We start from the raw sequence: 15,304 nt of genomic DNA, 5'->3' as shown, positions 1-15,304 counted from the left end.
GGATTAGGGGGGGGGGTGCGGAGTGGGTGCTTGCGGATTTGGGCTGAAAGAGGAGGTGCAGCGCAGCACGGCGGCGGCGTGGGTGATGCGCGTCCAGCGGCGGTGGCAGCGCGCGATGCAACGGCGGCGCGGCGCGGGCGGAGCAGCAACGGCGGCGCGGCAAGAGCGGCGCAGCGACAGCGGCACACCAACAGCGGCGCGGCAACAGCAGCAGCGGCAGTGCGTGCGGCCTCACGTCGAGCTCCTTGCCCCAGATCGACTTGGCGAGCGCGGCCTTGTCCATGGGCTGGCCCTTGGGCAGCTCGCAGTCCAGGGCGGCGGGGACGACGGCGGCGTCAAACTCGGGCACGCGCTGCGCGCTGTCCTCAGACACGCGGCGCACCGCCTTGGGGGCGGGCGCCGCCGCGGGCGCGGCCGACGCGTCGGCGGCGCCGGAGCAGTCGCCTGGCAGGGTGGGCGAGCTCTCGCCGCACGCCGAGTGCTCAACGCAGGGCGCGACGGGCGCGGCTGCGGCAGACGAGGGGGCGATGCCCTGCACACAGGGGGGAGGGTATGGGAGTGTGGTCTCAGAGTGAGGTCGCGGATCGCATGAATGGGGGCGAAAGAGGGACGCTGCGCATGCGGTGACGTGGCGGGGCCGCAGGGACACGCGTTGCAGCTGCGCAGGGGGTGCGAGACACCCGGCCCCCATGCTGAGCGGACGGCGCCCCCCGCAGAGTGGCCGGCACCTGGCAGCACATATGTCCAAGGGCTCACCTCCTTGACAGCCTGGGCCGCGGAGACTATGTTGTGCCTCAGGGGCAGGCCCGCGTGGCACTCGTCATTGCAACCGCTGCACAAGTAAGCCATGTCGTTGCGGCAGTAAACCGCAGCGGGGCGGTCGGCGCAAACAGCGCAGGCGGGCACCCTGCGGAGAAAAAATATAGCAGCAGTGACGAGCGACGTTGGGCAGTTTGCACGGCGCCGATGTTGCAAAACGTCGAGGTGACGAGCCGCTTATGTGGCGCGTGCCCTGGGGGAGCGCCTAAGCGCGCGCCCCACCTCGAGTGCGACGACGTCAGCGGGCCACAGTGGGCCTTGTGGTCGCAATTCTGGCACAACCAGCACGCGTCCTGTGCGCAGTAGACTCTTGCTGCGGCCGGGCAGGCCTGGCAGGTGGCGGGCATGGCTCCCTTGCGGGTCGCAGGGAAGGGCGCTGCTCGACTGGCAGCTCTCTACGGGGCACGCGCAGCTGTCGCCGGTGCGCGAGAGACGCCTGAAAGATTAATCTAGTCTTTCGTACAGGCGGGGCTGAAGGGGGAACGCTGCGTTTGGCAAGCGGGGCTGGATGAGCGCGCGGCTGAGGCGCGATGGAAGCCCCTAGGTGTGATCGTCTTACAATAAATGTAAAGGTGAGTGGGAACGCACGGCGCGCGCAATGAGGGCGCGTCCGAAGCAAATCGAAGCAACACACTACGGCAGCCAAATCGCCTCGGGGCTGGGTTGGTATCAAATGAAGTCTTGTCAAAGCATGCACATTTTCATTGTAAAGCGATGGGCCCTGGACGACCGGCAAGCAGCTCTCGATGCGATCCGGTGCGAGAAAAAATCTATGCTTGCCGCGCTGCTGCGGTGCCACGACAGTGTTGGCCGTAACAAATTGATAGACCTCATGCTGAGCGCGGCCAGGGTCGACCACCAGCCAACGACAGCGCCTTGCTGTCGTTGGCTGCAACCATCAAACCAGCCAACATTGTCAACCGGGGACGCACGAATCTGGGGTCAATCCCTTGCCCGCAACACAGCCTCAACCATCAATACACATGCAGCCCTATTGAGCAACGCGCATGCCGCAGGCAGGCGCAAGACCAAGGGCCGCATCCGTACCCAGGCTGATGGGTCGATGGGCGGGTGCGCGCGCAGAATCAATCGTGCATCTTGCATCATCAAATGTCAATGATGACGAAGACCTCGCAATCCCCTGGCGTCTCCCGGATTTGCATGTTGCTGTACGTGATTGCCTTCACCTCCGTGCCAGCCTCGTGCCGCCCCCGCTCAAACCGCTCGCCATGCCTGAGGGGTTGGTTGATAAGAGGCGGGGATGAGCCAGCCGCGCAAGGAGCGCCTTGCAAGATGCTGGGAACTGATACGAAGCCCAACTTGCTGTTAGTTGAAAATCCCTTGGCCTTGCATTCGCTGCTCAAACTGCAGCCGCACTCCGCTCCGGCCCCCAAGCCCAGCTCACCCCACGGCGCAAATCCTGTGGGCACCTCTGTCCAGCTCGAGAACCTCCACCTCGCGGCACACCACCATGTCCGTTGCAAACACAAACAGCAGCTCGTCCAAAAACGCGAAAAGGAGCGAATGCATGTCGTGGCCCTCGGCGAAGTACGTCCTGAGCAGACAGGCGGCAGCATGGGATGGGCGTGTGAAGGCAGGGTGCGAGCTTGAGAATGCCTTGTGGGGGGGCCTCCATAAAAGCGCAGCGAGGCAACACCCGAAAGAGTTCCCGCCTGGGGGCACGGCCTGCGGCGACTAGTGCGGTGAGCTCAGCAGCCCTGCTGAGCGCCTCGCTAGGCCCATGTTTCCGCCGCTCTCTTCTGTCTCGTGTGCCTCACCTTGTAGCTGCGGGGTCCAGGCCCACCCCCTCGAGCGGCGTCATGTAATTGAACATGGCCAGAGCCACGTTGGCAAAGGTCTCCTCCAGAGTGGCACCCCCTTGACAACAAAGGGGACGGCAAGTGTGCGAGGAAGGTTTGATGGAGGACGCTGGCGGAGGGAGGGGTTGCCGCTGGGCTGGGCCCTTGCGCCTGCGAAACGCTGCCTTCACAAGCGGACATCCACAGTCGCTGCAACTTTTACGCCACTGCAGGCCACCCGCGCAAGCAACGCGGCCGCTCACATGCGTGCAGCTGCACGTCTGCTGTGTGGTCGAGGTCTGGGAATGCCCCCGAGGCCAGAAAGGAGAGGGGCGTCGCAGGGAGTGGTCTCGCCCTGGGGCCAATACTGCGCGGGGGCCAATACTGCGCGGGGCTAGCTGATGCTGCTGAAAGGTGGAGGTCGCCGCATGCCTGCCAAGCTGTTCCAGAAGCCAGGCATACAGCAGGATGGCTGTTGGGGCCCGCAGAGCTCGAGTGCTGGCCGCAACGTTTGGCCTCAGGTTGCGCGGGCCTCACATTCAAACTTGTTGCTGCCAACCGCTGCGGTCCTGTACTCCGGCAAAACCGGCAGCGCTCCCTCAGCGCCTGACTGTGATGCCCACATGCTGGGCTGCGAGTGGTCTGGCAGCGGTGACAGACCGATTGCTGCATCGAGTACTGGCGAAGACCGCGGCGATGCCACATGTGCGTGTGCTCGCCCACGTACGCTGCCTCTGCCGCTGTCGGGATCGCCACTTTGCGAGGCCATCGTGTGTGCTGATTCACCCCTATCTATGCCCTTTCTTCTCCGCGTATGGCGGGCCTCCCTCTGAGCTAGGCATGCATAGCCCGGAACTCCAGGCTCCATGCTGGGAAGCCGAGCTGAATCGGAGGTCATGCAAGAGCCGTGGCTGGTACCACCTATACTGTTGCCTCCAGCATGCACGCGACTTCCGATAGCTGGCATATGGTGCTGCAAATGATGGTCACCGCGCCACCAGTTTCGCGGTGAGGTCCAGGCTGACTTTTAGACGCGGATAAAGGTTCACATCTATACATAAACCAAGCTGTCGAAGCACGCCGGTCACCCGTGCCGACATGATGGCTCCATCGAGATTGCCAGCAAGACAGCGGGATCTGGCGAGAAGGCCCCGCACGTTTGCAAATGGCCGCTACGTGTTGTGCCATGCCACCCTGACGCGGTCAGTGGGAGGTACCAGCGGCTTCAACCCATCAGCAAATGCACCAGGCGTGGGGGCGCCGCGGCAAGACGCCCCTCTGATATCAGAGTTTGGGTGCGCATCTGTTCAACAGCAGCATCACTGGGCGATGCCCTGCTGAAGGGGGGCCAAGGGGCTACAGCAATGTTATTTAGTTGGGCTCTTGCCTTGCTGGTGACGGTGTGCTGGGTGGAGGCTGCAGGCGATTCTCTGCTGGCGCAGCCCAGTGTGAACCCCACCCGTGTCCAGATTGCACTTGCCCCGCATCCCACCTAACCCACATCTCCGACCTCGCTCCAAACAAACCCTGCGCATTTGCAGCTTCCGCACGAACTTTTCGGAGCAGTACGAGCTAGGGCCCATGCTCGGCGCGGGGTCCTTTGCAACCGTGCACGTCGCCACCCACAAGGCCACCGGCGAGCGCTTTGCGGGTGCGGCATCGACATCGGCAAGACAGGCGGTGGAGTGATTTGGGGGGTCAAAAAGCACCTGCCAGGCGCATGATGGGGCCAGGGCGTTGGGAGGTCGGCCAGTAATGGCCCCGCTGTCTCCGTGTTGCATGTCGTTGTGCCGTTTTTCTCAAGAGCCTGCCGGCATGCGCCCCCTGGCCCGAATCCCAGTCAAGACCATGCCAAAGCGCTTCCTGGGGTCTCACCTGGAACCCATGTTTGCTGCACGCGTGCGGCATGAGGTGGGCGCAGAACGAGGGGAGGGGCGGGAAAAAAGGCGGGTGCGAGGGGGCACGCAGGGGCAGCAGCATGAGCTGCATGACTCCAGCTGCCGGAGATAGGGCGCTCGCAGCCCAGCCACCCACACCTGGTGCTGGCCGGGGCTGCTGATGGGCAGCATCCGCGGGCAGCGCTGAGGTGGGCGGTGGCGAGAGCGGCCGCACACTGCATCGCCATCCCCTCCTTTTTGGCCCTGACAACCCCAACTTCCCCCCCTGTCAATGCGCGCTCTGCCCTGTGCCGCTTCAGGTGGACGTGTATCGCACCATGGGGCAGAGCCTGAACGTGGCACACCTGGAGGCAGCATTTGAGGATGATGTTGCGGTGGGATGCCGCCGCCGCCGCCGCCGTTGCTGCTGCTGCTGCTGCTGCTGCCGCCGCCGCTGCTGCTGCTGCTGCTGCCGCCGCTGCTGCTGCTGCTGCTGCTGCCGCTGCTGCTGCTGCTTGAAGGGCTGATCACCATTCGGTGCCTGATAGTGGGGGTCAATGGGGACCAAGCGCGGGGAAAGGCGGGGCCCCTCCTGCTGCCAACGGTCTCAATGACCAGGTTCGCACGCCGGGTCTCAGCCGAAAGGGCTGGGGCCTGGAGAGGGTGGGGAGGTGATGCACGCACTAGCAACTGCAGTCATCGGTGCACAGGCGGCGCCTCAGGCCTTCACCATTGCAACGTATCGGCATGTTTCACAAAACGCGCAGCACGTGCAGCTGCGGCGCTTGTCAAACAACCTTCAACACCGCACAATACCGCACCAAACCACACCACACATACAAACACCACGCGCCCCCCCCCCCCAGGTCGACTTGGTTCTTGAGCTCTGCCAGGGCGGCACCATGTGGCAGCGCATCAAGCGCGGCGCGTACTCTGAGCGCACCGCGGCGCGGCTCGTGCGCGAGGTGCTGCGCGCCGTGGCTCAGTGCCACGCCAAGGGGGTCATCGTCCGGGATGTCAAGGTGGGAATCACAAGGGGATGACAGTGAAACTATCATTGGGCTGTGGCAGGTTGACTGTAGTGCAGCTTGAGGCAGGAGGGATCCCGGGGGGGGGGGGGTTTGGCAGGAGAATTGGGCACGGAGGTCAGATAAATGGGAGTGCCACCCTGCAGTTTGCGGATGCTCTTCTGTTGGTATCGATTCCGCATTGCCTGTCAGGTTCTCACTCAACTTGCTGACATTGCATTGCTGCCCACCCGCAAGCTGCAATTCCTGATCACGCCCAGCCCTTAACAATACCCACGCAAGCTCACGCCCTCCTCCCCTCCCCCTTTTCCGGCCCTCCCCGTCCACTTCAGCCGGACAACTTCCTCTTTTTGAATGACCGCGAGGACAGCCCCTTGAAAATGGTGGGGAAGCATCACCAGGGCACTGGGCCTGACTCAGATGGCTGCCCCACCATGGGGACGCTTGAGGGCGCAGACGTGGACAAAGCCTGGCCCAAGCGCTGTTAATGCCGGCGGCCCCTTGCGGCCCCCACTTGCTGACAACAGTGCACTGGGTCATTTCAGTGCTTACAGTCAGCAATGTTACATGAGGTTTTGTCCCTTCACGCCGTGGCACTCTCAACCACGGCAGGTCGACTTTGGCCTGGCCCAGTTCTGTGCCCCGGGGGACCTCCTCCACGACCGCGCGGGCACGCCCTTCTTCGTTGCGCCAGAGGTGCTCAAGCAGAACTACTCCCTGCCAGCAGACGTCTGGAGCGCGGGTAGGCGTCACGTGGGCGAGCGCGCACACAGGGGAGCGCGTGGCGCTGGAACAGCCTACCTGCCGCGGGGTCCTGCGGGCTGCACTCGCCGCGCTTTTCTAGGATGACGTCACATTCGCTGATGTGTCGCTACACTTGAAACCACCCAGCAACTTGCATACCTCCCCTCTTTTTTGTGATATTCTGTGACCGCAGTTGCACGTGCATGCCGCCGCCCCCCAAACGCACACGCGCTCTTGCACGCACGCGCGCGCACACACACACACACACACACACAGACACACACACACACACACACACACACACGAAGCACACAAAGCACACAAAGCACACAAAGCACACACAAGGCACACACAAAGCACACACAAAGCACACACAAAGCACACACAAGGCACACACAAGGCACACACAAAGCACACACAAAGCACACACACACAAAGCACACCACACACACACACGTATCATCACCCCTCCCCACATCAAAAAGGCATCACGGCCTACCAGCTGCTGGCGGGCCACTTCCCGTGGCACCGCGACCCCGACATAATGGAGGCGCAGATGAAGGCGAACGAGGACGACGCCATGAGGACCGGCAGGTGGGAGCGAGTGATGCCGAGTGTGCGCTGTGGCGCCTAGTTAGGCGGATCTGGGCAGGGGGGGGCCAGTGTCCGCGCGATTTGGTCTTTGTACCCGCCGGTCACTCGCAGCGCCTCACGGGCGCTGTCGCAGCGCCTCGCGGGCGCTGCGGCTGCCAACATCCATCGAGACGGGACAAAAAATGAGGGAACAGCAACAGCGCGAGCATGTCCCACCCTCTAAATCTCTTGCTGTACCTGATGCTGTGGCCCACGCGCTGGTCATCCGCCTTCCCCCCTTCCATGCATCCTGGATCAGGGGTGGTGGTGGTGAGTTGCGAATGACCAACAAGATGCTCTTCCGCGCCATCCTCTTTGCTGAGGTGAGGCCAACACGCAACCACATCTCTGGAGACATGTGGCCCCCAGGGACCTGAGCACAGCACGTGCTTATTAACCGCATACAACGCATGAAGGGCGCAGGTTTCCGCCGCCGCTGCCCTGCGCCATGGGTCCACGATCCGGCATACGCCCACAGCCGTTGCAACTACAAGCCAGTGTGCGGCAATCCCTACCTGGCTACGCGACCCTCATCTTGCACGCCCTTGCTCCCTTTGCCACCACCGCCGCGCCGCGCAGTTTGACTTTGATTGGGAGCCCTGGCCGGCCATCAGCGACGAGGGGAAGGACTTTGTGCAGCAGATGCTGCAGCGCGACCCCGAGAAGCGCCCCACTGCGGTCCAGCTGCTGCACCACCCCTGGCTGACACGCCTGGACGGCGGCAGCGGCAGCAGTAGCAGCGGCGGCGGCAGCAGCAGCAGCCGTGGCAGCGAAGGCGTTGATAGAGGTGAAGGCGCCGGCCTGGAGGAGGAGGCGCCGCTGAACGACACACTGGTGCAGCGGCTACAGCGGTACGGCACGTACGGGCGCTTGAAACAGGTGCGTGGCACGACGCGGCGACTTGGCGGTGGGGCCGCCAAAGGTTGTGGGGGCACTCACGCCATGGCGTGCAAGTGAGGGTGTGCATCACAGCGGCAGTCGCTGTTGACACATCCAGACCTCCCCATGCCAACAGAGCGGCCCTGTCTGCTTTGACGCTCATGTGCACACAAATGCGCGCGCGCACATTTACCGCACGCATGTGTACGCGTGGGCACCACGCATTTGCACACACATGCGCACACATCTGCGGCCCAGCACGTGCGTGCTCACACATTTCCGCAGGTGGCGCTGCGCGAGGTGGCGGCCCTGATGCTGCAGGATGGCGCCGTACTACAGGGCCTGGCGGAGGCCTTCCGCAAGCTGGACACGCAGGGGACGGGCCGCGTGCCGTTCCAGCTGGCCGTGGAAGAGCTCAGGAACGGCGACTGGGACCTGTCAGACTCAGAGGTGCGCGGGCTGGAGCTCCGGCAGGAAATCTCTGATTGTCATGAGGCGGGGAGTCGTCCGCACTGAGACGCATGGCGGGCGGTTGTGTCTTGGGATACCAGCAGGGATTGAAGGTGACCCCGCGTGCTTTGATCGCGCAGCTTGCTGCTGTCCCTGGCGTGGCTGGTCAGAGGCCTTGCCAAGTGCCCTCATCCCATCAGCATCATATGCATCTCCTGGAACGTCAGCAATGCAACCCCTATGCAAAACACACACACACACACACACACACACACACACAAACACACACGCACACTCACACGCATGTGCGTGCGCGCAAGCACACACACACACACAAACACACACACTGGCAGAGACACACACACAAACACACATGATGTGGTTTGCGCGTGCGCTCTCGCTCTTGCCACCACCTGCAGGTCCGCACCCTGCTGCAGCAGTTTGATCTTGACCGCGACGGACTGATTGACCTGGCGGAGTGGACGGCGGCCCTCATGGATTGGGGTGCAGTGGAGCAGCGCGAGGAGTGGGAGGCCTGGGTCCACAAAGTAAGTGCTTTGGGGCAAAGGGCCGCTCTTCTAAGCCGCTAGGCAACGCCCGGCCTTGTCCAGCGTGAGCTTGCCTGCGTTTGATGTCACCCTGGGGTGGCCGTGCCCGCATTTGTCCCCCTTGCAACGCTTCAACTGGGCCCTCCTCCCTGACCTGTCCTGTCCATCACCCCGGCAGGTCTTTGACCTGTTTGACCGCGACCACTCCAGCCGCATTTCAACTGAGGAGCTGGCCCAGGTGCTCTGCGGCGATGGGTCCGACGAGGAGCTGTGCATCCCGGACGCGGTGCCCGCGGCGCTGCGGCGCGTGGACGTGGACGGGGATGGCTACGTAGATTTTGCAGGTGGGCGCATGGGAGGGGGGTGCAATGCAAGGAGCAGGGCGGCGCAAGGCGTGCGTTAGAAAATATATCTTGGTCGCCTGGTGCGTGGCGCTGGCGCTGAGTCTGACAGGTGCGCTGGTGGTGTTCGACCCGTGCTTCCCTCATCCTCTCACCACATGACGCCTCCACCTATTCAACTTAAGGGGCTGATCACACTCTATTTCGACCCCAAACACCACCCCCAGAGTTCCTTCAGATGCTGCACACCTCTGACGCCGACTCGCTGGACCTTTTCCCCAGCCGCCGGCTGCGTCGCGGATCAAAGCGAGCGCAGGAGCTCGCCGCGCAGCGCAAGCGCACCGCGCAGACCTGATTGAGGGCGGGCGGCCCGTGCGCTGGACACTGGCTCAGTCACCTTTGCCATGCCTGTGGCTGGCGCTTTCATGCCTGGAGGAGGATTACACAAGAGACCTGCACGCCACCTGGGGCAGCTTCCAAGTTTTGAAGAGGGAACGAAAAACAGAGCAGGAAGGTGCATTCACTTGAATGGACTTTGAAAACAATCACAAATAATCTGTCTTACATCTAGGTGTAAAAGAAGGTGCTGCTCCTCCTGCACATCATCCCTGCAGAAAGCAAGTGCGAATATTTGCAGTAATCCAGCGTGTGTCTCCACACACACACACACACACACACACACACACACACACGCCAGCGGGCGGGGGCTTCAAAGTAACCTGTCTCGAAAGGTGCATGCTGCTCGCTCAGCTCAGGGCTGATGCCTCACACCACCCAGGCGTGCGCTCCTGAGAAGTGGCTGCAACCTGAAAGGGCAGCGCAACTGAGCAGGTTGGACCTGCCAGCAACCGTCAGCATACACCGAGGGTTGTCCGGCTGCAAGCCCTCACAGCCGCACCTGCCAGCCCCTCGCCGTAATGCATTAGCGCAGCGACACGTAGCACAGCTGCCCCCTCATCTCCACTACGAAGTCGTCCCTGTGCTGCTTCAGGAACTTGAGCGGTCGCAGCACCATTGCACCCTCGGGGCGAGCCACGCTGTTGCCGACAATGTCCAGCAGGACGGGGCGGGGCTTGGTGCGCAGGAACTCAATGATGGACTTCTTGTAGGCGGCGGCTGTGTGTGTGAGTGAGCAAGAGGGGATATGAGTGACACACCGTGTGCATGCATGCGTGCATCCACATAAGCGTGCATTCTTACTTGCATGATACGTGCATGCTCATGCGGGATTCCCCATGCCCTGCAATCTTACACAGGCACTCATGAGCAAAACCCTTGCTGGCATTGACCCTACTGCAGGCTTGAAACTGCTCCACAGCCACTTGCAGCACGGTCATAAGCACCTGCTGCTGCTTCTGCGGCTGCCTGGCGCTCCGCTTTCTCGGCCTTTGCGCTCTTCTTTGGTATTGGCACCTCAGCCACGCCCAGGGCCTTCGCCGCCCGCAGCTTCTCCCTCCTCCTCTTCTTTGCCTCCTTGCAGCACCTCCGCAGGGCCCCCTTGCCCCGCCGCCCGCGCTGCCGCGGCTTCAGTAGCTCCTCCTCCGGCTCCTTGTCCCCGGCAGCTCCAGCCGCCAGCACGACCAGCTGCGCCGGCGGCTCGATGGGGGCCTGCATTGCCGCGCGGCCAGCCAGGCCTTGAAGCAGCGATCCAAGCAGCAAATCGCCGCTGTAAGCGCGCACACAGACCCAGTCCTAGCTCATCCCATATTGCCAAGTTTGAGGTGCATGTATTAGGCCATGCTGACCTTTGTGCTGTCTGGCTCGGGCGCCGCCACAGCCCCAGCAATCGGCGCAGCAGCAGCGAGCGGAGAAGGAGCGAGAGGCGCCGGCACCGGCGCCATGTCCACCTCTCCGGCATCGTTGGACGACGCGCACCCTCCGACTGTAGACCACTGATCAGATACCATTTTTTTAGGCCGTCTAGTGGTGAAGCTTGACGCACATGGTGTAAATGAAGTCTGACAAGCCTGCGCAGATCGTTTGACCGTGACCAGGTGCCCCTAACGCTTGTACAAGATGTTACAGGGATAGTAACATACAGTCTGAGGTCGCGTCGGTCAGAACGTGCAATACCGTACGGTACGGGAAGAGGACGGGGCAAAGAGCTCACCTGGGTCGTCGAAGATCTCACTGTGCTGTATCGCACGGGATACTCAACGTTGCAAGCAACATCAAGAGGTTATTGAACCGCGTGGAGATGGCTGTGGCATTGCGACGCTGCACGGCGTGGCGACCGCTGGAGTGACGAAAGCGCGGGGCGGCGCTCTGGCGCAGCGCCGACCAACACTCGCTGCCCTGGCGTGAACGGGCCTTGGCGGGCACGCACGCAATGACAGACGCGCAAGCGCAGGCGCAGGCGCTGGCGGCACACCGCGACCGCCTGCGCGCTATCGCCGAGGAGCGTGCGCGCATCGTGCAGCAGCAGTCCGAGGTGCTGCGAGGGTACGTCCAGGCGGGCGTGCCGCTCCCAGCGCCCGGCGCAAGCAGTGAGCGGCCGCAGCGTGAGGCATTAGTGCAGCAGCTAGCGATGGAGGAGGGCGCTTCCAGGGCAGCGCTGGAGGCGCTCAAGCAGGTGCACATGTATGGCAGGGGCATCGGGAAACGAAGCAGCAAGGCACGCATGATGCAAGTGCAGGTGCTCCCAGCCCTGATCATACCACTGCTTACTTATGTGCATGCATGCACATGCACACCTGCACTGCATGCGCATTTGCGTGGCTCAACGAGCCCATGCGCATGCAAACGGCGCGCGCACATGCACTGGGCGCCGCGCAGGGCGCACCCCTCGCCCGAGTGCGCGAGATCGCCGCAAAGGTGCTTCACCACCAAACCGACCTGGCAGACCGGGACGCCACAGCAGCACTCGGCCGCGCGGGCGGCCCCAGGTTCGGCCAACTCCTTGGAAGCGGCGGCGCGACGGCCGGTGGCCCACGAGGCGTGTTTCTCCAGGCGCCGCAGGCGCCGCACTCGCGAGGAGGGAGCGACGATGGGGGCGAGGGGCGCGGCGAGGCGGCGGCAGCGGCGGCAGCAGCGGCGTCGCCTGTGGCTGCTGCTACGCCCACCAGCAAGCGTGGCCTGCCTGGGCCGCGGCCTGGCGGTCAGCGCGTTGGTGGGCCCGCGCCGCCTGCTGCAGGGGCGCGACCAGCGCGCCGAGTGGAGTGGGACGCAGATGGTCAAGGCGAGGCTGCAGGCGCGGGAGCTGCCTCACGTGCGGCCAGTGCAGAAGCGCCCCAGCGGCCACGCAGCGGCAACAATGCTGGCAATGCTGATGTGGATGATCTGCGGCGCCAAGTGGCGGCGCTGCATGCGGCTTTTGAGCAGGGCATGCAACAACCTGCGGCGGGCAGCTGGGGTCGACCTGCGCTGGCGCTGTCTTGGGACGCGGCTCCCAACGCGCTCCAGCTGCAACAACAGCAACAGCAGCAGCAACAGCAACAACAGCAGCAGACAGCATTCTTTCAACAAATGCAATCATACCAGCAGCAGCAGCAGCAACATCAACAGCATCAACAGCAGCAACAGCAGCAACAGCAGCAGCAGCAGCAGCAGCAGCAGCAGGGCGCCACCTCACTGCCGCCTGAGCTGGCCGCCGACCCTGAGATCTCCGCTGCCCATGCGCGCCATATGCGCGACATGGCGCTGCTGCGAATGGAGGTCGACCGCGCCAAATCTGCGCAGGAGCTGGCGCGCGTGAGGGCGTCGCTGGCTGAGCTGAGAGCCGCGGCTGCAGGTGGGTGGGGCCATTTTGCGGGCTGGTTGACAATGGCAAACTTTGGTTTGCCAAAGCAATCTGCAAACCGCTTCCTGAGACATCTTACTTCTGACCAAAGGAGGCCCGGTTTCACCAACCGCGCCTGCTGGTCTTCCACGCGCACACCAGCTCAAGGACATCGATTGAGTACAGACCTGGACCTGCTGCAACCCAGGCCGCCCCTGCCCTGGATGGACGGCGGCACGCCGGCTCCGGCCCAGGCAGCTGAGCTGCCGCCGTCAGCGGGCGAGGACAGGGAGCCGGCGTCCGAGCCACAAGAAGGCGCGTTGGAGGAGGAGGTGAGAGCACAGGCCTGTGGGTCTGTGCGCGGGGGTCATGCAGTGACACTCAATCGTCACTCTTCCTGTGTACGCCGGGCTGGACGCTCCACGTGGATCCTGCCCCAACATCCTGATTCGCAAAAAAAGGCTGCGCCGCCCGACCCCGAGGAGCATGCCTCTGGCGACTGGGCGCACCACGCCGACCCCCTGGCCGAGCGGGACGCGGCCGCCGCTGCGCTGGAGGATGAGGGGCTGGGGCTGGCGGAGGGCAGCGCGCTGGAGGCGGCGCGGGGGTCTAACGCAGACACCGACGTGCTGCGGGTGCGGCTTGCCAGGGCACCAGCTGGGCTCCATGCAGCAGGGGCCAGCTGCTTGGCAGGTGCTTGGCAGCTGCCTGCGTGCTTGTCCTGGTCTCCACTGGACTTCCCGCTGCCAAGCCGCACCCCCTTCTGCTGCAATGCGCAGGTGGCGGTGCAGGGCGCCGGCCCTTTCAGCAAGCGCGGCACGTACAGGTGGGAGGGCCGCCGCTTGCATGGAGGGTGCCGGTCTCTTGCCGAGGCTGCGGCAGTCCACACATCCTGCTAGTTTGCTAACATGCAATGGTTGCCTGCAATCGCCCCTATGCCATGTTTTTTTGCTAAATGTAGGGTTGGCGTCTCCCTGTATGAGGGGTTCCAGCCTGTGGAGGCCGGACACGGCACCACCGTCCACGCTTACACTGGAAAGCGCACTCTTGGCCTCACAACGGCCGCGGGCGCTACTGCGCCGTCATCAGCGGCTGCGGCTGTGGCGGCAGCGGCAGATACGAGGCTGGTGGCCAAGTGGGGGGAGGCTGTGACGCTGAGGGGTGTGCGGCTGAGCGCGTCCACGCTGCTGGTGTTCCAGCTGCTGCTGGCCAAGCCGGGGGTGGCAGGGCTGCCGATGCGCGAGGTGCTGGTGGCGTGGGCGTTTGCTCCCGTGCTGACGCGCGGCCAGGTGCGCTGGTGTTGAAGTGGCAATTCAAGGGGCGCGATGGCAGTCGCGCCGCCCCCTTCGGGTGTCACACTAGCTGCCAGGGACCGCCATCCCAGCCCGTCGAGCATTTGCTTTTGCGGCGCATTCTACATGGTTGGCGGCCAGGCAAGGTGCTTTAAATTTACCACCGTCCTTGCAAGTGCGCGAGACAATTCGCCGCAACACCAGGCTGCGGCGAGGCGCACAGCAAGCACACGCCGCTGAGCTGCCGCCCGTCCCCTTGCGCAGCGGCTGGCGGGCCATTAGACCGTCCAGAAGCCGCCACCCCCCCATCCATCACTCACACACGCACACGCACATGCACATGCACATGCACACACACACACACACACACACACACGCGCGCGCGCGCGCACGTACACACACACACATATACTGGTATACACGCACACACACTGCACCTGCGCCCAGGTGCTGTCGGGGTCCCAGAGCATCCCGCTGTTCCGGCTGCCCCTGGTGCTGGCCGCGCGCCGCAAGTTCACCTACGACGGCGCCCTGCTGGACTTCAGGGTGACGCGCTACAGCGGCGCACCAGGTGCGGCGGCAGGCGCTGCAGGGGTGGGTGGCCTCGAGAGCGGCTAGGGATTGGCGCTGCTGGCATGCCTGGCTGTTTGCGGCGGGGAGCTCTGAATTGTGACGGGTACGCGCAGGCATCAAGGCTCGGAGCAGGCATGCCATCAGGATGACCCTCAGAAGATGCAGCTGGCCAGCGGGCAGATTCCAGGGGCACTGGGTGCGCGCGCTTCTCTGACATTGCTGGTGACGTGGCGCAGGGGACCTGGAGGCGCTGGAGAGCGAGCCTGGCGGTGGCCCCGCCTCGGGGTCAGGCCCGGCCCGCAGCGGTGGTATCGCCGCCGGGGGCGGCAGCGGCAGCGGCGGCGCGGGCGAGGACATCCCCGGCGTGCCCGCTGCGGCGTGGGTGCGGGTGCAGCGGGGGACGCCGCCTTCAGACCCGTACACACCTGGTAAGCGCCAGCGCGTGCGGGCCTGGGGCCAGCAGCCTGGGCTGCAAAACGGGAGGTTGTGCCAACCGTATGGCACATTATGCTTGCTCTTGCAGCCTCTGAATCGGAGTCTCTCCTTTCTTGAACGCGTCAGCCTGCTCAGCCCAGCCCAGCCCAGCCCAGCCCAGCCCAGCCC

General features: G+C 63.9%; 5 protein-coding genes across 5 annotated transcripts; 2 read left to right on the top strand and 3 right to left on the bottom strand.

Annotated features, from left to right (window-relative positions):
• Window positions 1–3: 3 nt before the first annotated feature.
• On the bottom strand, window positions 4–849 carry MNEG_7323 (hypothetical protein; the record flags this gene model as incomplete). Its single annotated transcript, XM_014044208.1, has 3 exons — window positions 4–43; window positions 189–532; window positions 757–849. 3 exons carry the CDS (start codon window positions 847–849, stop codon window positions 4–6), a joined length of 477 nt encoding a protein of 158 aa, XP_013899662.1.
• Window positions 850–1,925: 1,076 nt separating this feature from the next.
• On the bottom strand, window positions 1,926–2,653 carry MNEG_7322 (Protein archease-like protein; the record flags this gene model as incomplete). Its single annotated transcript, XM_014044207.1, has 3 exons — window positions 1,926–2,052; window positions 2,225–2,374; window positions 2,598–2,653. 3 exons carry the CDS (start codon window positions 2,651–2,653, stop codon window positions 1,926–1,928), a joined length of 333 nt encoding a protein of 110 aa, XP_013899661.1.
• Window positions 2,654–4,433: 1,780 nt separating this feature from the next.
• MNEG_7321 (hypothetical protein) lies at window positions 4,434–9,473 on the top strand (the record flags this gene model as incomplete). The annotated part of the gene is made up of 12 exons (XM_014044206.1): window positions 4,434–4,529; window positions 4,816–4,890; window positions 5,362–5,517; window positions 5,856–5,906; window positions 6,136–6,265; window positions 6,753–6,861; window positions 7,160–7,223; window positions 7,480–7,779; window positions 8,065–8,229; window positions 8,649–8,777; window positions 8,956–9,121; window positions 9,346–9,473. The coding sequence occupies 12 exons, from the start codon at window positions 4,434–4,436 to the stop codon at window positions 9,471–9,473; spliced, it is 1,569 nt and encodes a 522-aa protein (XP_013899660.1).
• Window positions 9,474–10,040: 567 nt separating this feature from the next.
• MNEG_7320 (hypothetical protein) lies at window positions 10,041–10,732 on the bottom strand (the record flags this gene model as incomplete). Its single annotated transcript, XM_014044205.1, has 2 exons — window positions 10,041–10,234; window positions 10,462–10,732. The coding sequence occupies 2 exons, from the start codon at window positions 10,730–10,732 to the stop codon at window positions 10,041–10,043; spliced, it is 465 nt and encodes a 154-aa protein (XP_013899659.1).
• A 1,851-nt stretch (window positions 10,733–12,583) lies between these two features.
• On the top strand, window positions 12,584–15,253 carry MNEG_7319 (hypothetical protein; the record flags this gene model as incomplete). The annotated part of the gene is made up of 8 exons (XM_014044204.1): window positions 12,584–12,848; window positions 13,095–13,168; window positions 13,298–13,471; window positions 13,616–13,662; window positions 13,798–14,125; window positions 14,576–14,699; window positions 14,938–15,129; window positions 15,225–15,253. 8 exons carry the CDS (start codon window positions 12,584–12,586, stop codon window positions 15,251–15,253), a joined length of 1,233 nt encoding a protein of 410 aa, XP_013899658.1.
• Window positions 15,254–15,304: the final 51 nt, after the last annotated feature.

This window comes from Monoraphidium neglectum, assembly GCF_000611645.1.
Source record: "Monoraphidium neglectum strain SAG 48.87 unplaced genomic scaffold scaffold01284, whole genome shotgun sequence".
Classification (NCBI taxonomy): domain Eukaryota; kingdom Viridiplantae; phylum Chlorophyta; class Chlorophyceae; order Sphaeropleales; family Selenastraceae; genus Monoraphidium; species Monoraphidium neglectum.
The sequence above is the reverse complement of the archived record's forward strand: the minus strand, read 5'-3'. Positions and strand labels throughout refer to the sequence as shown.